General features: G+C 41.0%; 1 protein-coding gene across 3 annotated transcripts in view; it reads left to right on the forward strand.

The window, feature by feature from the left end:
* The window catches only part of UVRAG (UV radiation resistance associated), a 336478-nt gene that overhangs the window by 21521 nt on the left and 291887 nt on the right, over positions 1-23070 (forward strand). For all 3 annotated transcript variants that reach the window (XM_050756161.1, XM_050756159.1, XM_050756160.1), the window contains exon 2: positions 16698-16815. In XM_050756161.1, the coding sequence (XP_050612118.1) occupies positions 16698-16815 (118 nt within the window). The remainder of the gene's footprint in view (positions 1-16697; positions 16816-23070) is intronic.

Here is a 23070-nt window from a genome sequence, read left to right on the forward strand (position 1 = left end):
AGGCAGGCAGATCATAAGGTCAGGAGATCGAGACCATCCTGGCCAACATGGTGAAACCCTATCTCTACTTAAAATATATATATACAAAAAGTTAACTGGGCGTGGTGGTACGTGCCTATAGTCCCAGCTACCTGGGAGGCTCAGGCAGGAGAATCGCTTGAACCCGGGAGGCGGAGGTTGCAGTAAGCCTAGATCATGTCACTGCACTCCAGCCTGTAGACAGAGTCTCACTCTGTCTCCAAAAAAAAAACCCCTTCAACAAATAGAAGTATAATACCGCAGAACTGGCAAGGACCCTGAAGGTCATCTAAGCCTTTGCTACTCTGCATCACTTGTATTGAAAATGCTGAGAATCTCAGGTCCCCCACCACAGACCTAGTCCATCAGAATATGTACTTTGACAAGATTCCCTAGGTAATTCATACTGACATTTTAAGTTTAAGAAGCACTGATCTAGGCCATCTTCCTTATTTTTCAGATAATAAAACTGAGGCCCTAAATAAAGGGATTTACCCATGTTCACATTGTTAATAAGTAGCAAAATCAAGATTTGGACACAGGCTTGATCTCCTGGGCTGGTACACCATGTTTTCATTTCCCAGACACCCTGTTTCAAAACTTTTGAGACATCTTTGCCTTTCAAACTTCCCATGTTCCCACCCCCATTTCTAATTGGCCATCTAGATCCATCAGTTCTTTCTTCCCAATTTCTTTGGCATACTCTGCTCTTTTCCACCCACTTCATTCACTGCCCTAAAGCTACTCTTGTTCATACTGGGAAAAACCAGCTTCCCTCTCCTGTGCATGTATCAACTTCCTCTTCTGCAAACAAGAGTGCACTTTCAAATAGTAAGCTCTATTTAATTCCTTAAGAAGGTGCAAGTCATTAAAAAGCATTAAACTTTAACATGCTAATTTCAGGCAGAATTTGTATTTGAAACCCACCAAAATTAGCAGCTATAACTGTAATTCTAACTCAAAATCTTCACTTCCATTCTTTCTTTCCTATTACCTCCTTTTCTTTGCCCTAGAACTAACTTTTATGTAACAAGGTCCTCCCGTTCTAATCAAGCTTTACTAAAATACAGTTTATCATCCTTCAGTACCCTCAGGGGATTCATTCCAGGAACAGCCACCACCCTAATCCCCCACCACCACAGATAAAAAAATCTGCTGGTCTGGCGGTGGCTCACGCCTGTAATCCCAGCACTCTGGGAGGTGGAGGGGGGTGGATCACGAGATCAGAAGTTCGAGACCATGCTGGCTAACACCGTGAAACCCTGTGTCTACTAAAAATACAAAAAGTTAGCCGGCTGTGGTGGTGGGCGCCTGTAGTCCCAGCTACTCGGGAGGCTGAGGCAGGAGAATGGTGTGAACCCTGGAGGCAGAGCTTGCAGTGTGCCGAGGTGGCGCCACTGCACTCCAGCCTGGGTGACAGAGTGAGATTTTGTCTCAAAAAAAACCGAAAAAAACTGCAGATGCTCAAGTCCCTGATATAAAATGGCATAGTATGCATATAACTCATGCAACATCTTCCTGTATACTTTAAATCATCTCTAGATTACTTATAATATCTCATGCAAGGTAAACGCTGTGTAGATAGTTGTTACATAGTATTGAGTTTTTTGGTACTTTTTAAAAATTGTTGTGTTTTGGTTTTGGTTTGTTTTTTTTCAGGCTAGTCAAGTGAGGAACTGGAAAGTGGAGAAGGAACAAAGAAATCTCTTACTGGTTCTGATCAACTAGTTGTGAACGCAACTGCATTTGGACTAGCCTACTGAGATTTTTTTTTTTCTGAATATTTTCTATCTGTAATTGGTTGAATCCAGAATCCACAGATGCAGAGGGCCTGCTGTAAATTCACAGTGTCATCTTTTGAATTTATAGCTCTTACCATCTACATTCTCATGCCTTTATAATTCTCTCCTATATATTCCATCCTAAGAAACCAAATTATTTCAACATTTATTGAGTACCTATGAAAAAGTTTTTAAAAATTAGGCAGGCATGGTGTCTTTGGCCTATAGTCCTAGCTACTTTGGAGGCTGAAGCAGGAGGGTTGCTTGAGCCTGAGAGTTTGAGGCTGCAGTGAGCTATGATTGTGCTACCTCTCTCCAGCCTGGATGATAGAGTGAGACCCTGTCTCTATAACCACCACCCCCCCACCCAAAAAAAGCCACAAATGCTAAACACACTGACTGTATAAACTGTACTTAAAAAAAAAAACTCCACAAACTAATAGTAGATCTTGGAAATTATTCCATATCAGTGATCAAAGAGCTGCCATGTTATTTATTCTTTATGGTCACATAGCATTTCACTGTAGGATATATCATAATTTAGTCCCCTATTGATGTACATTTCAGATTTTTCTAGTTTTTTATTTTTGCTAATAAGCAACCCTCTATTACATCCATCATATTGCTGAATCAAATAATATATGCATTGTAATTTTTTAAAATTTTAGTTGTTTTTCGTTTTTGTTTTTCAGACAGATTCTCACCCTGCTGCCTAGGCTGGAGTGCAGTGGCTTGATCATGGCTCATTGAAGCCTCAACCTCCTGGGTTCAATCGATCCTCCCACCTCAGCCTCCCAAGTAGCTGGGTCTACTGGCATGCACCACCACAGCCAGCTAATTTCTAAGTTTTTCATAGAGATGGAATCTCCCTATGTTGCCCAGGCTGGTCTTGAACTCCTGGGCTCAAGTGATCCTCCAACACTGACCTCCCAAAGTGCTGGGATTACAGTTACGGGCCACTGCACCCAGCCTGCATTTGTAATTTTGATAGATGTTGTCAGATTGCCATCTGTTATGGATATCTGTTTGAATATCTGTTTGAATATTTGTCCCCCCCAAAATCCATGTTGAAATTTAGTCCCCTGTATGGCAGTATTGAGAGGTAGGGCCTTTAAGAAGTGACACCATGATACCATATCTCTGCCCTGATGAATGGATTAATCCGTTTATGTATTAATGGGTTAATGGGTTAGTGGGTTAATGGGTTATCAAGGGAGAAGAACTGGTGACTTTATAAGAAGAGAGGCCTGAGTTAGCACATTGGCGCTTAGCTCCCTTGCCATGTGTACTGTGCAAATCCTCAACCAGCAAAAAGACTCACCAGGGGCTGCCCCTCGACCTATGTTATCAGATTTTTTGGTCTGTGCCAATTTTAGTGTAGTTTTTAACTTGCATTTCTCTTATGAGTGAGGTTGAGAATCTTTTCATGTTTAAGAGCTATTTGTATTTATTTTTCTGTGAATTATCTGTTAATTTTTTTTGCCATTTTTTTCTGTTGGGTTGTTGGACTTTTGATTTCTAGGAATTCTTTATGTTTTAGTGAAATTGTCTTTTTTATATGAATTAAAATTTTTTCTTAGGTTTTTTTTTTCCTTTGACTTTGCATAATGTAGTTTTTGCCATGCCTAATTTTAAAGTGTTTTATGTAGTAATTTTCTTTTATAGCTTCTGAATATCATTTTTAGACCTTTGTGTTTATAAAATAATTTTTCATGGTTTCTTTGGGTACTTTTTGCTTTATTTACGTTAAATATTTTTAAACCTTCTGGAATTTAATGTAAGGCATAGGGTGTGTGTGTGTGTGTGGTGTGTGTGTGTGTATTTTTGATGGCTACCTTATTGCCCTAACACCTTTATTGATTAGTTTTCTTTTCCCTAGAGGTTATCTTTGACTTGTTTATCTGTTTTGTCCATTTTCTCTTCATCCCTAACCACATCCATTATCTAATTAGTTATCCCAGTAAGCTCAGTTTTTCTTTAGGCTCCTATGTGTTCTTATATTTTCTTTCTGTTCCTATTGATAATACTTTAAACCATTTTTATTGTGGAAATTTCAATGTCTATGGAAATGTATATTTTATACATTAATATATTCATCACTATATCAATGTATATTGAAATGCAAGTAGTGTGTGTGTGTGTTTGTGTGTATAGAGAGAGAGAGAGAGAGATTGAGAGAGGAATATAATGAACTCCCAGGTACCTATTACCCCATTTCAATAACTATTAACTCATGGTAGATCTTGTTTAATCTATATGCCTACCTGCTTGTCCTCCTTTCCTCCCTCCAGTTATTTTGAAGCAAATTACAGGCATGCTATTTATTCAACATCTGGACCTCTGATAGCTATTTTCTGTCTTCAATTTTTATCTTCTCTAGGTCATACTGTGTAACTGTGTGTTTCTTCATTGGTCTTATATTTCTTTTTTTTTTTTTTTTTTTTTTTTGAGACGGAGTCTCACTGTGTCTCCCAGGCTGGAGTGCAGTGGCGTGATCTCGGCTCGCTGCAAGCTCCGCCTCCCGGGTTCACGCCATTCTCCCGCCTCAGCCTCCCAAGTAGCTGAGACTACAGGCGCCCGCCACCACGCCCGGCTAGTTTTTTTTTGTATTTTTAGTAGAGACGGGGTTTCACCATGTTAGCCAGGATAGTCTCGATCTCCTGACCTCGTGATCCACCTGCCTTGGCCTCCCAAAGTGCTGGGATTACAGGCTTGAGCCACCGCGCCCGGCCTGGTCTTATATTTCTTTCTTTTTTTTTTTTTTCTTTTGATCTTATGTTTCTAAATGCTGAAATTTACCTGAAAATTTACCAGAAATTTGCCCTTTTCTTTTTTATTTTTTTTTTGAGATGGAGTCTCGCTCTGTCGCCCAGGCTGGAGTGTGGTGGTGTGATCTCGGCTCACTGAAAGCTCCACCTCCCGGGTTCACACCATTCTCCTGCCTCAGCCTTCTGAGTAGCTGGGACTACAGGCGCCTGCCACCGCGCCTGGCTAATTGTTTGTATTTTTTTTTTTATTAGAGACGGAGTTTCACCGTGTCAGCCAGGATGGTCTCAATCTCCTGACCTCGTGATCCGCCCACCTCGGCCTCCCAAAGTGCTGGGATTACAGGCGTGAGCCACCGGGCCCGGCAAATTTGCCCTTTTCATGTGTACAAACTCTAGTTCTTTAGTAAGATCATATACTCTGAAATTAGGTAGTAATTCGTAATAATAGTCTGTAAAGGCAATACCAAGATAGAATAGAAGAAAAGGGGAAACGAGGGGCAGGGGAGAGAGACACTTGCAGAGGGCAGTAGTGGATCTACCTGTTTCTTAGGGTAACACTACCTGGCGGAAAAATAGAGGGGGGGGAAGGCAAGTTTTGGGGCCTTTCACCGAGTTTGGGGGTAAATAGGGTAGAAATAAGAAACCCAGAGCCAAAATGTATAAGAAGTGTAGAAAGTTCAGAGTTGTAGTTTTTTTTTCCTGTTGAGAAGTTTTATAATTTAGTGCTTAGTAAATGACTGCATTAAATTCAGACTGATTTGAACTTGGTGGGAGAGCAGAGTTAATTTCAGAATAAAGGCTTTAGTTCCAAAGTTGTGTAATTTGTGCCAGAGAAAGCTCTCAATTAGCAACCAGAACTAAGAAGTGCTTTATGAGAGATTAGGGTTGTTGGGGTTGTTTGTTTAAATCTGTAACTTGGTTGGCACCATTTGCTTATAGCCAATAGCCCCAGGCTCTAGTTTTAAAGCATTCTTGTGTTCTTTCAAAATTTTCACAGTGAGGCTTTCAGGTTGGATCAAAGGATTAGGAAAATATAGGTGCTATAATATAGAGAGTGCCTTTCTGTTTTTTTTTTTTTTTTAAACTGACTTGAATTTATCAAGCTTAAATTCTTAGTTCAGTAGTTGAGTATCTTTACGTTCTGTGGAAATGTGGAAAACCAGTTTCCCCCAGGTTTATATTTGTTACCTCTCAAAAAGTTATAACAAAGTAACAGTAATATAAATTTGCCAGAAATAATCTGGGCCTTAATTCTTGCCTGCCTTAGAGCCTGGTCTCAGGCTGAGAGGAAATGTCTGACCTGAGAAAGAAATGGAACCCGGAGTTGAGCATGGGAATGAAAGAAGGTGTATAGGACAAGTTTGACTACATTTCCAAAGGCAAATACTATTTTAAGAAATTATCTCATAATATCTGTGTTTATCTAAATCAGGGGTCAGCAAACTGTGACTAACAATGGCTGGTTTTTGTAACAACCTATAAGCTAAGAATGGTTATATTGTTAAAGAATCGTTAACAAACTAAAAAAGAAGAGTGTGTAGACAGACTGGGTGTGCACTGAAAAGCTTAGATGATTTACTCCCTGATCTACATTATTCAAGGTATATAGTAATATTTCTTTATGTGAACATTAAACATTTCTTGTTCTTTTGTTTGTTTCATATCATCATTTTCAATGACCTTTTAAAATAACTGGTAATATGGTTTTCCATTGTATTTTTACATTGTACCACAATGTAAGTGTTACTCAGTTTTTGCTTTTATAGCAATACTGGAATAAACATATTTGCACACAATTTTATCACTTGTGAAATGCTTGGTAAAATTTTATATGCATTTTAAAATGTGATAATTTTTGCTAAATTGCCCTCGCTCCAAAGCAGACCGGTTTTATGTTTTCCTCACTTTGTTGTCCTTCCTTTCCCGTGTCAGCCCCAGTAGAGACTAAAATTGTTTGACTCTTTAATCAGATCAGTCCCTTTAATTATCTATTACTCCATAGCAAACAAAAACTTGAGTGGCTTAAAATAACATCATCATCATTAATTTTGCTCAGAAATCTGCAGTTTGGTCTGAGCTTGGTGGGAACAACTTGTCTCTGCTTATTATCTTGATGTCATTTCTTGAGGCTTGGAGCCTCAGGACATGGTCACTTAGATGCCTGGCTGCCTGCTGGAATCTCAGCTGAGGCTGTGGAGAGAACACCTATGAAGCCCATGTGACTGGTTGGCTTCCTCACAGTATAGTCACTGGGTTCCAAGGAAGAATATCCCGAAAGGACCAGGTGGAAGCCATGTCGCCTTTCATCATTTAGCCTCAGAAGTCACATAGCTTCATTTCTGCCCACATTTAAGGGGGAGGAAACATAGACCTCCCTTATTCATTGATGACAGGGGTGGCAGCATTACATTGTGAGAGAGCATGTCAGATGGGATGTATTGGGGCAACCATGTTTGGAAACTGTGGTCGGCCACAAGGTGGAATATTTATTTTGATGTGTGTATTTTAAAATTATGGGTGTGATTATACATCTTTTCATATGTTCATTGACTAGTTCCATTATTTTTCCTTTTCCTTTGACCTGCCTTTTCTTTTTCTTTCTTTTTTTTTTTGAGATGGAGTCTCACCCTGTCATCCAGGCAGGAGTCCTATGGTGCGATCTCGGCTCACTGCAACCTTCCCCTCCTGAGTTCAAACGATTCTCCTGTCTCAGCCTCCCTAGTACCTGGGATTACAGGCGCCTGCCACCATTCCCAGCTAACTTTTGTATTTTTAGTAGAGACGGGGTTTCACCATGTTGCCCAGGCCGGTCTCGAACTCCTGACCTCGTGATCCGCCCGACTCGGCCTCCCAAAGTGCTGGGATTACAGGCATGAGCCACCGTGCCTGGCCTGACCTGCCTTTTCGTATCCTTTGCCCCTTTTTCATTGATCTCTAGGTTATTGATTATTGGTTACATTATTGATGTGTAATAACCCCCCCCTTTTTTTTTTGAGATAGAGTCTTGCTCTGTTGCCCAGGCTGGTGTGCAGTGGTGTGATCTCGGCTCACTGCAAGCTCTGCCTCCCGGGTTCACGCCATTCTCCTGCCTCAGCCTCCTAAGTAGCTGGGACTACAGGCGCTTGCCACTATGCCTGGCTAATTTTTTTGTATTTTTAGTAGAGACGGGGTTTTGCCATGTTAGCCAGGATGGTCTCGATCTCCTGACCTCGTGATCCGCCTGCCTTGGCCTCCCAAAGTGCTGGGATTACAGGTGTGAGCCACTACGCGTGGCCAACTCTTACAGATTAAACAAATCAGACTCAAACTCGATTTAGAAGGTACTTCCCTGTGGCCCTGGGAGTTGTGAAAGTTGTGTGTGGGATGGTTTAGTTTGGTGATGGTGGGGATTTATGGAGTAATTATATTCAAGAACCATACTACTTTTGTTTTTTAAGTAAGTGATCCAGCAAGGGAGGGTGAATGGGAGCCATTTCTTTGTCTTTTGGTTATCAGCCTCTCTGAATCACTCTCCAGTGCTTGATACAGAGCAAGATTCAGGGCACATCAGTTCTCGTTGGTCATTAATATATCTCAGAAGCCAGAGAATTTTAGATGCATACAAAGGAAAGGTGAAATATTTTACTACTGAAAATGGCTTTGAGTTCTGTCAGTTCTGGTGTGTGATCTGTTTTTTTTAAATCTTGCTTTCCCCTATATTGAGGTTCAAAACTGTATCAACGAATGTAGATTGACCCTACAGAAATGATTGTTTTCTAAAATGTGGGTATGTTTAAAAAAGTGAAACATTTCTTTTATCTTGCCACTAAGTTAGAATGTTACTCCTCAACTACTAACCTGCCATGGGATAAATCCTTAATAAACATTACAGTATAATTTCTTTCCCTAGTTGTAATCTTTGACAGTTTTAAAGCGATGGGCTGATGTTTGCCATCATAGTACTCATTTTAAGTATAGTTTGATTGAGACTTAGATTGTGTCAGCAGGGTCTGAATCCCACATCTCTTGACTCTGCTCTCTTTGTTGGTTTCATTCCCTGGTTTCACTGTGATGGAAAGATGACTGACAGGATCTCTAGCCCTATGTCCTTCTAGGTTCAGGGCCAGTGGGGGGAAAAAAAAGAACTCATGGTCAGACGCAAGGGCTCATGCCTGTAATCCCAGCACTTTGGGAGGCCGAGGCGGGTGGATCATTTGAGGTCAGGAGTACGAGACCAGCCTGGCCAAAATGGCAAAACCCTGTCTATACAAAAGATACGAAAATTAGCAGGTGTGGTGGTGTGCAACTGTAGTCCCAGCAACTTGGGAGGCTGAGGCAGTGTTGAGCTGAGATTGCGCCACTGCACTCCAGCCTGGGTGACAGAGCAAGACTCCATCTAAAAAAAAAAAAAAAAAAGAGAACTCTCAACAGTTTAATTTCTGGGTCTTTCGTTAGCCCTAGTTGGATCATATGTTATGATCAGGGGAATAGAATGTGCTGATTGATTGGCCTGAGCTGAATCGCATGAACATCTCTGATGCTGCAGGTAGAGTTAACTGTACTGGACTGTGGATCTACAAGGCCATAAACAAAACAAACAAAAATATAAAAACAAAACAAAAAAGTTGTTTGTATTCTACTGTTAAGTTTTAAAGCAGATTTCTTTTTTTTTTGGAGGCACAGTCTCACTCTGTCGCCCAGGCTGGAGTGCAGAGGCACCATCTCAGCTCACTGCAAGCTCCGCCTCCCGGGTTCATGCCGTTCTCCTGCCTCAGCCTCCGGAGTAGCTGGGACTCCAGGCACCCGCCACCACGTCCGGCTAATTTTTTGTATTTTTAGTAGAGACGGGGTTTCACCGTGTTAGCCAGGATGGTCTTGATATCCTGACGTTGTGATCTGCCTGCCTTTGCTTCCCAAAGTGCTGGGGTTACAGGCGTGAGCCACCGCGGCCGGCCTAAAGCAGCTTTCTAAGAAAATTACTGGTATTAAGAAGCAAAACAGCTATTCTAGGTTTTTTGGAACCACTGGTTTATAGTCATACAAATGAGTATGATTGTAATACTAATATTTTTATTTTTTTACTAAAGCAGATGTTTCTCTTGTTTTTGTTTTTTTGAGACAAGGTGTCACTGTGTTGCCCAGTCTGGAGTACATTGGCGCTATCATGGCTCACTGCAGCCTTGGCTTCCTGGGCTCAAGTGATTCTCGCACCTCAGCCTCCTGGGTAGCTAGAACTACATTCATGCGCCACCATGCCCAACTAATTTTTGTGGAGATGGAGTTTTGCCATGTTACCCAGGCTGGTCTTAAACTCCTGGGCTCAAGCGATGTGTCCTCCTTGGCCTCCCAAAGTGCTGGGATTATAGGTGTAAACCACCATGACCAGCCAGATGTTTCAAATTTACTATGCATACCACTTAATTCTTGCGTTAGAATTTGTATTTGAAAGATTTGTAAAAAGTTAAGGAATTTAGGGTCATATTGCTCTTTTGCCCACTGCCAACATTTCAGGTAGTTGAATTGTGCCCTATAATCTCTCTATCCCCCAAAGCAAAGCTGAATAGAGTTTGATTTTGTATGTTAGTGAATGTTTTTAACCTTTATATAAGGATGTGATAGGTAGTGTTTTCAAATATTTTAAAGCCATGTTAATTTAAAATTAAAATCCCCTATTCAGCTCTGGGGATGGATGTTACTAGAGCACAACTCAGCCACCTAAAGCTACCACTGTAGTATAATGCACAAAGAGCATTTTAAAACAGTGAAAGTATGAAGTAGAGCATTTGAGGAAGTTTCTGGAGATTGCTTGACCACATGACTATTCACAATAGCAAAGACATGGAATCAACCTAGATGCCCATCAATGGTAGACTGGATAAAGAAAATGTTATACATATACACCATGCAATACTACACAGCCAGAAAAAAGAATGAGATCATGGCCTTTGCAGCAACATGGTTGGAGCTGGATTCTATTATCCTAAATGAATTAATGCAGGAGCAGAAAACAAAAAACTTCATGTTCTCTCTTATAGGTACACATGAACACAAAGAAGGGAACAGTAGATACTGGGGCCTATTTGAGGGGTGGAGCATGAGAAGAGGGTGAGGATTTAAAAACTAGGTATTGGGCATTATGCTGATTACCTGGGTGGGAAAATTATCTGTACCCCAAACCCTTATGTAACAAAACCTGTGTATGTACCTCTTGAGCCGAAAAGTTGCCAAAAAAAAAAAAGTTAGGCGATCTTAGGAAGTTATGTCACAGACATGAAAGAAAAAGAAAACTGCATAGAATGTTATCTTAAAGAGTAATTCCAAAGTTTATGTAAATTTTAATTTTTTTGTGTAAATTTAAATTTTATTTACTCAGAATGTTTTTACTTTCCTGAGATATTTGAAGCAATTTAGATCATAAAAAAGTTTGGCTTAAATATCTATAGTTGGACCATTAATTCTAAACAGACCAGGAATTCTGTTTAGAAAAGATCAAAGCATTGATATTTATGCTCGATGGTGCCTCTAGGATGTGCAGTACCGCTAGACCATATACCCAAGAGCAGTTGAAGGATGAGCCTTGAGGATTTCCTGTAGGCTAAAAGTGCTGTTAAGACTTACCCCGTTTCAGTCATTAGGCAGGTTTTTAGATGTGAAGTGCCCTGTGTTCTCCAACCATCTGGTGGGTGGGCATCAGAATCTGGTAAGGGTTTCAGACCACTCAGAACCATTGCAAGGCCTAAGAAAAACCAAGTTTTAAATTTTAATTAAGTCCTACTTATCAGTTTCATCTTTTATGAATTATGCTTTTGGTGTTGTATCTAGAAAGTCATCACAAACCCAAGATCACCGAGATTTTTTCCTATATTATCTTCTAGGAGTTTTATAGTTTTGCATTTTTACTGAGGTCTCTGGTTCATTTTGAGTTAATTTTTGTGAAAAGTGTAAGATCTGTGTCTACATTCATTTTTTTTTTTTTTTTTTTTTTTGCATGTGAATGTCCACTTTCAGCACCATTTGTTGAAAAGACTTGGCTGTTGTCTTTGAATTGTCTTTGAGCCTTTATCAAAGAATAGTTGACAGAATTTGTGTATTTCTAGGCTCTCTATTCTGTTCTCATCTATTTGTCTCTTCTTTTGCCAATGCCATCCTGCCTTGATTACTGTAGCTTTATAGTAATGTCAGTCCTCTGACTTTGTTCTTTCATTTTTTTTTTTTTTTTTTTTTGAGACGGAGTCTTGCTTTGTCACCTAGCTGGAGTGCAGTGACATGATCTCAGCTTACTGCAACCTCTGCCTCCCTTGTTCAAGCAATTCTCCTGCCTCAGCCTCCTGAGTAGCTGTGATTACAGGCGTGTGCCACCACGCCTGGCTAATATTTTGTATTTTTAGTAGAGATGGGGTTTCGCCATGTTAGCCAGGCTGGTCTCGAACTCCTGTTCAGGTGATCCACCCACCTCGGCCTCCCAAAGTGCTGAGATTACAGGCATGAGCCACAGTGCCCGGCCTGTTCTTTTGTTTTCTTGAGATGGAGTCTCACTCATTCTGTTGCCCAGGCTGGAGTGCAGTGGCGTGATCTCAGCTCACTGCAACCTCCATCCAACTCTGGGGTTCAAGTGATTCTCCTGCCTTAGCCTGCCAAGTAGCTGAGATTACAGGTGTGTGCCACCACGCCTGGCTAATTTTTGTATCTTTAGTAGAGATGGGGTTTCACCATTTTGGCCAGGCTGGTCTTGAACTTTTGACCTCAGGTGATCCACCCACCTCGGCCTCCCAAAGTGCTGGGATTACAGGTATAAGCCACTGTGCCCGGCCTGGCTAATTTATTTTTATTTTTTCTAGAGATATGGTCTCACTTTGTTGTTGCCTAGGCTGATCTTGAACTCCTGGGCTCAAGTGATCCTCTTGCTTTGGCCTCCCAAAGTGCTGGGATTATAGTTATGAGCCACTGTGCCTGGCTCTGGAATGAATGTTATTAAAAAAGAAGGCAAGACCTAGGGCACAAGAGGGTTTACATGTACATTTACAGCCTTTCACCAAAATTGCATCAGTAATTTACCCATAAAGAGTTTATTAGCGGCTGGGCACGGTGGCTCATGCCTGTAATCTCAGCACTTTTGGGAGGCTGAGGTGGGCGGATCACGAGGTCAGGAGATCTAGACCATCCTGGCCAACATGGTGAAACCCTGTCTCTACTAAAATACAAAAAGTTAGCTGGGCATGGTCGTATACACCTGTACTTCCAGCTACTTGGGAGGCTGAGGGTGGGGAATCGCTTGAACCCAAGAGGCGAAGATTGCAGTGAGCCAAGATCACGCCACTGCTCTGCAGCCTGGTGACAGAGTGAGACTGTCTCACAAAAAAAAAAAAAAAAAAAAGAAGAATTTATTAGCGTGGGCAACATAGGGAGACTCTGTCTCTTTAAAAAAAAAAAATTTATATTAGCTGGGCATGGTGGCATATGCCTGTGGTCCCAGATACTTGGGACACTGAGGTGGGAGGATCGCTTGAGCCTGGGAGGTTGAGGCTGCAGTGAGCTCTGACCTACCACTGTACTCCAGCCTGGGCAACAGAGAGAGACCCTGTCTCAAAAAAAAAAAGAAAAAGTTTATTTCCTTTGTCCATTCCAGTTGCTATAAGTATCTTGGATTTTAAATATGGTATAGCGAAAATACCCTAATGCTTTTGAAATAAGTAAAATAAAGGAAAAAGGCAAAAAGTCATACAGCCCACAGTCAGTGCTTTAAGTATAGTTGGTCAGTTTGTGGAGTTTGTTTTTTGTAAACCTTCTTATAAAATGATCTGAATGTGGTTAGTTCTGTTTATTTGCATTAATGGATTACACTGGTAATCACCCAGATGAAATCGTAGAGTTTAGAATCGGAAGGTATCTTGGAGGTGGTCGTGCTAATTGCTACATAATGTGGAGATCTCTTTGGTAATAATATTCATGCATCTATTACAGATTCGATCTCTGTCCAAGCCCTGCACACTGCTTTGTAAGGCAGTCAATTTCATGATAGTTGCATGTGTCATAAAGTTATTCTCTTGAGTCGAAGAATTGGTTATTTCCTTGTGTTCTGTAGTAATAAAGGAGTATAAGGACCAAATGATATCTTTTAGGTATATGTAGTACTTAGATAGAAATACATATCCAAATATATAGGGTATAATCCTTGGCTTGCTTTCTGCATTCTTTCCTTCTTTTGAGATCTCTCCTGTAATTCATGATTTTCTTTGTTTTATATTTGGTTACTTAGAAATGTTGGGATTGACTGGGTGTGGTGGCTCATAACTGTAATCCCAGCACTTTGAGGGGCTGAGGCAAGTGGATCACCTGATGTCAGGAGTTTGAGACCAACCTGGCCAACATGGTGAAACCCCGTCTCTACTAAAAATACAAAAAACGTAGCCGGGCATGGTGGTGGGCTCCTGTAGTCCCAGCTACTCGGAAGACTGAGGCAGGAGAATGGCGTGAACCCGGGAGGTGGAGCTTGCAGAGAGCCGAGATTGCGCCACTGCACTGCAGCCTAGGCAACAGAGTGAGACTCTATCTCAAAAAAAAAAAAAAAAAAGAATAATGATTAATAGTTAACCTTCTAGGGTTGTTATGAGAATTAAATGATCACAGGAATGAAGCACATATTTAGCACAGTGCATGGCACATGGTAAACATTTAATAAATGCTAACAGTACAGTGATGGTAATGGTTTCTTTTTTTTTTTTTCTTTTTTTTTTTGAGACAGAGTCTCGCTCTGTTGCCCAGGCTGGAGTGCAGTGGCGCGATCTCGGCTCACTGCAAGCTCCGCCTCCTGGGTTCACGCCATTCTCCTGCCTCAGCCTCCCGAGTAGCTAGGACCACAGGTGCCCGCTGCCAGGCCCGGCTAATTTTTTGCATTTTTAGTAGAGGCAGGGTTTCACCACGTTAGCCAGGATGGTCTCGATCTCCTGACCTCGTGATCCGCCTGCCTCGGCCTCCCAAAGTGCTGGGATTACAGGCGTGAGCCACCGCGCCCGGCAGTAATGGTTTCTATCAAGCCTTTTTAAGGGAGCAACTGATTTTGTTACTGGTAGCGGTTCTTCACTGCAAGTTCTCCAGGTTCTAGGTGTTTTGAACAAAGAATTGGACAAAATGCACAGCATAGCAAGGAAAGAGTGGAGCAATAAAAGCAAAGATTTATTGAGAATGAAAGTACACTCAACAGGGTGGGAGTGGGCCTGAGCAGCCCCTCAAGGGTCCCCTTACAGAATCTTCTAGGGTCCGGATACCCCCAGAGGTTTCCCATTGGCCACTTGGTGTTCACACCATGCAAATGAAGTGGTGGCCTGCAATCAGTCTGATTGGTTGCAGAAAACTACCAATCAGAGGCTGCAGTTACCAAGTTACACTCCTATGCAAGCATCTGATTGGTTATGGAAAGCACCCAATCATATTGGGGGGTTTGCAAAGGGAGTAGCCTTTGGTCCTTTTGTTACTCAGACATGGAAAGTTGGGGTTTTCCTTTAGATTTAGTTCTAGGTTGGCCTTAGGTCCCTGGACACCCTATTCTCCTGCCTCAATTTCAGTTGGAAAATCAGGAAGGGCAGGAATCCTCTTTCCTAAACTTTGAAAATTGCATAGGATCTCCTTAAAGAGCAGGATGGGCATTGAGATCTACCATCAGCAAATGCATGGAGCTAGGAAAGTGCATGGTCTTTTTGATGGACTTTAAGCAGTCATGTGTGACTGAGGGGTTGAGTATGTGGAAGATCTGGTGGGAAGTAAGGATGGTATATAGAGAAGTCAGATTGTAGAGGGCTTTGAACACAATGTTGGGATGTTTGTGCATTATCCTAGATATTCCAGATGTTTTCAGGTCTTTGAACAGAGGAGCAGGATTGCATTCTTATAGCAAAATATATGTGATTATTGTATAGAGATAATTAGTGGTTCCTGTTTTTAAAGTTTTGACTGAAAGGGCTAATGAAGAGTATGTAGCAGGAGAAAATGGTTGCTGTAATCCAGGGTGTGAAATGGAAACCATTGGCAGATTGTGGAAAAATAAGCCTTTTAGAGTAAGCCCAGGAAACTTTTTGTAAATATGTTTGAGGCTTTTCATACTTAGAGGATTAAACAAATTTATTAGACAATAACCTTTTCTGTCAAAGAATCTTAATCTCTAGATTGGGAGAAAGGATTGGGTTGGTATGTGCAAGGGAAAAAGACCTGGGCTCTTCTGGCTGACTGCGCATGTAATTGAAAGTGGACTTACCCCAGGAGAGTGAACTGTCTTTCAGCCTGAGGGAGAGCTTTAAGCATATTTTAAGTGTAAGCACTTGCTTTCTATTTTTAACTCTCTGAAGATAATGGTCTGACATAGGGAACTAACTTTTGGGGATGAATCTGCTGTGCCCAGACTTCAGCATTGCCAACATTCTCTTTTTGATGTATGAGTTGATTTGGCTATCCCTTAAGCTTATTTTGTATTTTTGTTGATTTCTACTATTGCTTCTGAAGCTTTTGCGTTTCCAAACTTGTGATTTCAAATCATTAAAGAGTTTGGTTGGCAAAATTGTTAGGAAGGAGGCCTGATTAGGACATTGAGACTGGTTGATTACTGGTGAAATGAGAATTGAATGGAAGCTCACCGCAGTTGCTTTATTGGCTGGATGGAGTGACCAGTGAGTCACTATTTTTGTTTTTTGGCTGTGGCCTCATTTTCCTGCTTGTATAGATAATCTGGCATCTAGACTGAAGTAGCATCAGGGGTGAGTGTTATGTGTTAACTGGTGATTATCTGTTGGTATGAGATGGATTTTACATGTCTATCAGAATCCCTCTGTGGAGAAAAGCAAATTATTACTTAGTTTATGTTCCAGGGAATACTAATGCTATTATATGGGTATATAGCGCTTACATAACATTGGTCCTTTTCAAAAATATTTCATGTCTGTTGTCACTTCATTCTTCAACCACCTGGTAAATGAGATAGGGCGGGTATAATTCCTGTTTGACAGAGGGGATGCTGAGGCATAAATAAGAGAATGGGTTATGGTTTCTGGCTCAATAAATAAATGACTGAGACAACCTATTACGTTTCATTTTTGAACTGCAACTTTCAGAAAATTTTATAGGAGGAAAAAGCTGAATGCCTTCTCTTTTTGTTATTTTTCAGCGGCGTCTTCGACATCTTCGGAACATTGCTGCCCGGAACATTGTTAATAGAAATGGCCATGAGCTCCTTGATACCTACTTTACACTTCACTTGTGTAGTACTGAAAAGATATATAAAGGTAAGGGGATCTGTGGACTTGCTACCCACAGATTGTTATATTTTTATTTTTTTTTGTAACACAAGTGATTCTCAGTGCCTCCTGCTGTTGCAGCTTCTCGGAAACCTAAATTGTTTTGCTGTCTGAAAATATGAGCAGTTGGGATGTATACTAAAGAAAAATGGCAATTGGATAGTTCTTTCAGATAACTGAGCCTTACATTGATAAGTTTATCATTCCTTTATGAATGTTAGCTATTAATGGTCTAGTACCTAGCATTTCAAGTAGATTGAATCCAGTATCCTGTAGTAATTTTACTGTTATAAAAATGTAATACATTTCATTTCTTTAATATTATGGTAAAATAGGGATCTAGTTTATATCTTCTCATATCTGTAATTTCCTGTATATATAGGATATTTTTCGGAAGAATGACATAGTTTTCTCTAATTCAGTTTTATGTATTGTACTATAGATTCTTCTGTAAGTGAAAATTCTAAGAGCAGACCAAATATTTGATTAAAAATCACAACCACCTGCAGAATGCATATTAGATGAGAGGCACTGAGACATAATCAGTTGACTTAGGTGGGATGGTGTAAGAGAGGAAGCATGGTAAAATGATAGTAATGTTGGATTATGATGGAAAATATTTCCATACTAGTTCTAGCCCAGCCACTCACTAGCTTTGTGACTTTTGATAAAGATCATGGTTTCTGGAACTTCACTCTCCCCTTTTGTAAAGTAGAGATAATGATGTCTTATGAAGTAGGTAAGACAGATTTTTATGAGGATCATAAAAATCTTGACGTGATTAAAGATGTATTTATGCTAACAAAAGGTGACATCATTTTAACAAAAGATACTGAGACTTGTTTGAATCTTGTCCTGTGGCAAAGGTGAAAAATTCAAGTGAGATATATATATATATATTTATTTATTTTCGAGATAGGATCTCACCCTGTCACCCAGGCTAGAGTGCAGTGGCACAGTCATGGCTCACTGCAGCTTTGACCTCACAGACTCAAATGATCCTCCTGCCTCCGTCTCCCAAGTAGCTGGGGCTACAGGTGTGAGATGCCTCTCCAGGCTAACTTTGAAAAAATTTTTGTAGAAACAGGGTCCTACTATGTTTCTTGGGCTGGTCTCGAACTCCTGGACTCAAGCTATGCTCCTGCCCCAGCCTCCCAAAGTGCTGGGATTATAGGTGTGAGCCACGGTCCCTAACCTCTTTTTAGTTTTAATCATTATTTAAAGTGGCGATTGTTTAACAACTTTTTTTTAAAATGTCAATTCCAGTATCTGCTCATTAAAACATTCAGTCAAGAAATATACAGTGAAGAAACTCCTTCAGAGTAAATAGTCTTAAAATAATTTTTTCCCCCCAAGATAGAGTTTTGCTCTGTCGCCTAGGCTGGAGTGCAATGGCGCGATCTCAGCTCACTGCAACCTCCTCCTCCCTGGATTCAAGTGATTCTCCTGCCTCAGCCTCCCAAGTATCTGCAATTATGGGCACCTACCACCACGCCTGGCTAACTTTCGTACTTTTAGTAGAGATGGGGTTTCACCATGTTGGCCGGGCTGGTCTCGAACTCCTGACCTTGTGATCCACCTGCCTTGGCCTCCCAAAGTGCTGGGATTACAGGCGTGAGCCACCACGCCCAGCAATAATTTTTAAGGATGGGAAAAGGACTCAAATTCCACCGTCCTCATGTAATTTTATTTCATTCTCACTTTTCAGTCTAACCATTGCTTTATTTATTTATTTATTTATTTAGTTAGTTAGTTAGTTATTTATTCTGAGACAGAGTCTTGCTCCGTTACTCATGCTGGAGTGTAGTGGTGCAATCTTGGCTCATTGCAACCTCTGCCTCCCAGGTTCAAGCAATTCTCCTGCCTCAGCCTCTTGAGTAGCTGGGATTACAGGTGCCTGCCACCACGCCCACCTGATATTTGTATTTTTAATGGAGACAACGTTTTGTCATGTTGGCCAGGCTGGTCTTGAACTGCCAACCTCAGGCTATCCTATACCTGCCTTGGCCTCCTAAAGTGCTGGGATTATGTGTATGAGCCACTGTGCCAAGCCCATTCCATATTTTTAAAACAATTGTATTCATCTGAATGCTTAATGGTAGCTACTGTAACAAATACCACAACTCTTAGTGGCTTACCATAATACATTTCTTATACTAAGTCCAGTGCAGGTGTCCTTTATCAGGCGCTATCTTGGCAGCTTTCTTCTAAGTGATGACTCAGGTATGCAGGTTCCTTCTAGTTTGGGCTGCTTGTGTCCTCAATACATGGCCTCAGACACGGCCAGGTATAGAAGGATTACTTGTGGGAGAGTTTTAAATGGAAATGGTCCATATCAATTTCATTACATTCTATTGGCCATAAATCAGTTGCATTGTCCTTGTTATTTTTTATTTTATTTATTTATTTTTGAGATGGAGTCTCACTCTGTTTGCCCAAGCTGGAGTGCAGTGGTGCCATCTCAGCTCACTGCAACCTCCGCCTCCCATGTTTAAGTGATTCTCCTGCCTCAGCCTCCCGAGAAGGTGGGATTACAGGCATGCGCCACCACACTCAGCTAATTTTTGTATTTTTTTGTAGAGATGGGGTTTCACCATGTTGGCCAGGCTGGTCTTGAGCTACTGAACTCAAGTGACCTGCCCATCTCAGTCTCCCAAAGTGCTGGGATTATAGACGTGAGCCACTGCGCCTGGACTGAATTGTCTTTTTTAGATGGAAAGGGAACTGGGAAATGTAAGCTTCCTATATGTCCAGAAGGAAAATGAAACAGGTTGGCTACTATTTGGTTTAAGGGTATAAGCATTTTTGTAGGCCTTAAAACATTTAGTCTACTGCTCACTAATTGGTTATATCACTAGCAATATATGACAGTGCTGGAGTATTTTAAATTTTTGATGAGTTTCTGTATAATCAGTCCTGGTTATCTTAACAAAACTTCTGTGTTCTTACCCCAGTGTTACCTCTGATAATAGTAATTAACACCAGTACTTAGCACATTTTGGGAATTTGGAAAATGATAGCAATTAGAATTATAATAATCATAATAGTGTTTTCTAAAACGAGTAGTCATGGGACTGGTTGATGATCATGTTAAAAAACTTGTCTAGAGATATGATGAAAGCGAAGTGACTTTTTTGTTTTTGTTTTTTCTCTTTTAGCTCAGATTATATCTTGAATTTAGCAGTTATCATTGACTGTTTTTTGAAGTTATCTCAGTGAGCTAATCATCAACACAGGTAGGGAATAGCTGGTGACAGACCCCGGAAAGTCCAGGGTCTGGTGTAGCTGTTGAATTTGGCACTAGCTGTCAAGCCTCTTGGATAGGGCGTTTACTCCCTCTTGCCAGCTTTAGTAATTTATCATTAAAATGAAGGGATTGGTGATTTCTCAGCATTCCTCCCATTCCAAAATGTCATGGTTGAATGAAGCCTATTCATGAACTTTGTTGGGCTTTACGAACTTTTAACTACCATAGGAGGAGCTGGGAAGCCCTTTCTGTAGTAATTCTAGTTAATGCTGTTGTATCTTGTTGGTCGGACCTGTTATAACAAATGTGAATATTTTATGATCCTTGTTTGGTCCTTGGTATAGAACAACCATGATAAGAGACCAATTGACTCTTCTCGATTAACCACCCGTACCACCTGTTTAGTGGTGACATTTCTTAGTGTCAGAAGACAGTTTTTTATTGAAGAATATCCAAAATGCTGGTTTCTAAGTTTTTCTTTTATTTCAGGTAAATTCACAGCAGATCCAAAGAAGATATGTGTGAAATTTAAGAAGAGATGTGTGAAATTTTGACTTTTGACATCCTTGTAGTGCTTTTAGGAGACTGTCTTATTTTCAATCAAATACTAGTTATTATATCCCCAGAGAACAAAGCCTTGTGTTAATGGATGGATGGGTTCTAAACTTGGTTTTCTGTTAAACTTGCAATTTTTATACAATCAAGTTTGTTTTTCTTTTCTTTATTTTTCCTTTGAGATGGAGTCTCGCTTTGTGGCCCAGGCTGGAGTGCAGTGGCCAGATCTCAGCTTACTGTAAGCTCCGCCTCCCGGGTTCACGCCATTCTCCTGCCTCAGCGCCCCCCCCCCCCCAAGTAGCTGGGACTACAGGCGCCCGCCACCACGCCTGGCTAATTTTTTGTATTTTTAGTAGAGACGGGGTTTCACTGTGTTAGCCAGGATGGTCTTGATCTCCTGACCTCGTGATCCGCCCGTCTTGGCCTCCCAAAGTGCTGGGATTACAGGTGTGAGCCATTGCGCCCAGCCCTCAAGTTTGTTTTTCATAGTTATTTTCTGACCCATGAAATGTAAGTGCCTGCCCTCTCCTGGAATTCTAACTGTCTTGAATACATCAGAAGATGAACTCTGTATTACTTAATTTGGCGATCTTACTTAAGTCTTGTAGTTTTATTTATTTTTATTTATTTTTTATTAGGCAGAGTCTCACTCTGTCAACCAGGCTGGAGTGCAGAATCACAGCTCACTGTAGCCTCACCCTTTTGGGGCTTAGGTGATTCTCCCACCTCAGCCTCTCGAGTAGCTGGGACTACAGGCACACACCACCATGCCCAGCTAGTTTTTTTTTGTTGTTTGTAGAGCCGAGTTTTGCTGTGTTGTCCAGGCTGGTCTCAAACTTCTGGGCTCAAGCAGTCCACCTGCCTTGGTTCCCAAAGTGCTAGGATTACAGGCGGGAGCCACAAAGGCCTGGGTCAAGTCTTACAGTTTTAAATGTCACCTGTTGATCTTTCCTTTGAACTCATACCCCTGTAATCCAGTTGCCTACTCTGTAGCTCCATTTGGAGTCTAGTAGGTAACTTAAACTTGATATGTTCAAAACTGAGCTTCTGATATTCCAGCTGTGATCCACCTCCTGTATTCTTGCTTATATCAGAAAATGGCAATTCCATTTCCTTGGCCAAAAACTTTGGAATTATCCTGGATTGTCTTCTTTCTCTCACGTTTCATATCCAGTCTTTTGGCATATACTTTTGGCTCTTACTATCAAAATATATCCATAACCTAATCACTTCTTGCTATCTTCAAACCACAGTCATCTTTTAACTACATTGTTGGAGTAGATGTTTAACAGGTTTGTCCGCTCATGCAACTCCCTCAGTCTGTTCTCAACTGAGATCCTGTTAAAATCAAAGTCACATCCCTTTATTTCTCTCCTCAGAACCCTCCCATGGCTTCCCATCTCGTTCAGAGTATAAGCTAAAATCCTTATGGTTTCCTAGAAGGCCTTTCATGATCTGGTTCTTAGTTACCTCTCTGAACTCAATTTCTGCTACTCTTCCAGCTGTCTGTGTTCCAGCTAGCTGAACGTGTAGCTGTTGCTTGAATGCATTGGTTTTAACTAACTTAAAGACCTCTGCATTTGACATTTATTTGACTTGGATACTTTTCCTTCACATATTCACATGACTAGTGCTTCTACCTTCTTGCAGATCTTTCTCCCCGCCCCCCCCTTTTTTTTTTGAGACGGAGTCTTGCTCTGTTGCCCAGGCTGGAGTGCAGTGGCGCAATCTCAGCTCACTGCAACTTCTACCTACTGGGTTCAAACGATTCTTCTGCCTTAGCCTCTCAAGTAGCTAGGACTACAGGTGTGCGCCACCACACCCAGCTAATTTTTGTATTTTTAGTAGACATGGGGTTTCGCCATGTTGGCCAGTATGATCTCAATCTTGACCTCATGATTGACCCGCCTTGGCTTCCCAAAGTGCTGGGATTACAGGCCTGAGCCACTGCACCTGGCCTTTTTTTTTTTCCTTTCAGTGCTGCTCCTTCTGAATTGCAGGACTTTATTCCAAATGTTTCTCAGAGAAAGTCTCCTTGATCACTGACTAATGCTTTTATAAATTGTGATTGTTCTCCTCTGTCTTCTGTGCTTTATTTTTCTCCGCGGTACTTAAGATCACTTGACATACTGTATGTTTAATTATTTGATTATTGTATGTCTCTTTCCACTAGAATGTAAGCTCTATGAAGGCAGAGATTTTCAGGTCACTTTTGCTCATTGCTCTGACCCCAATATGCAGAACTGCAGAACCACGCTTGACACATACTAGGCCCTCAAATATTTTTGTCTTTTTAATTTAATTTTTTTAGTAGATAAAAATATATATATATGTGTATATATGCAAAGATATAAAGGTTCATATTAAAGCCTCCCTTTCACTGGCCTTCCATCACCTTAGTTTTCTACCCCACCCTGATAACCACTGTTACTCATTTCTTG

This window comes from Macaca thibetana, chromosome 14 (genome assembly GCF_024542745.1).
Source record: "Macaca thibetana thibetana isolate TM-01 chromosome 14, ASM2454274v1, whole genome shotgun sequence".
Classification (NCBI taxonomy): Eukaryota; Metazoa; Chordata; class Mammalia; order Primates; family Cercopithecidae; genus Macaca; species Macaca thibetana.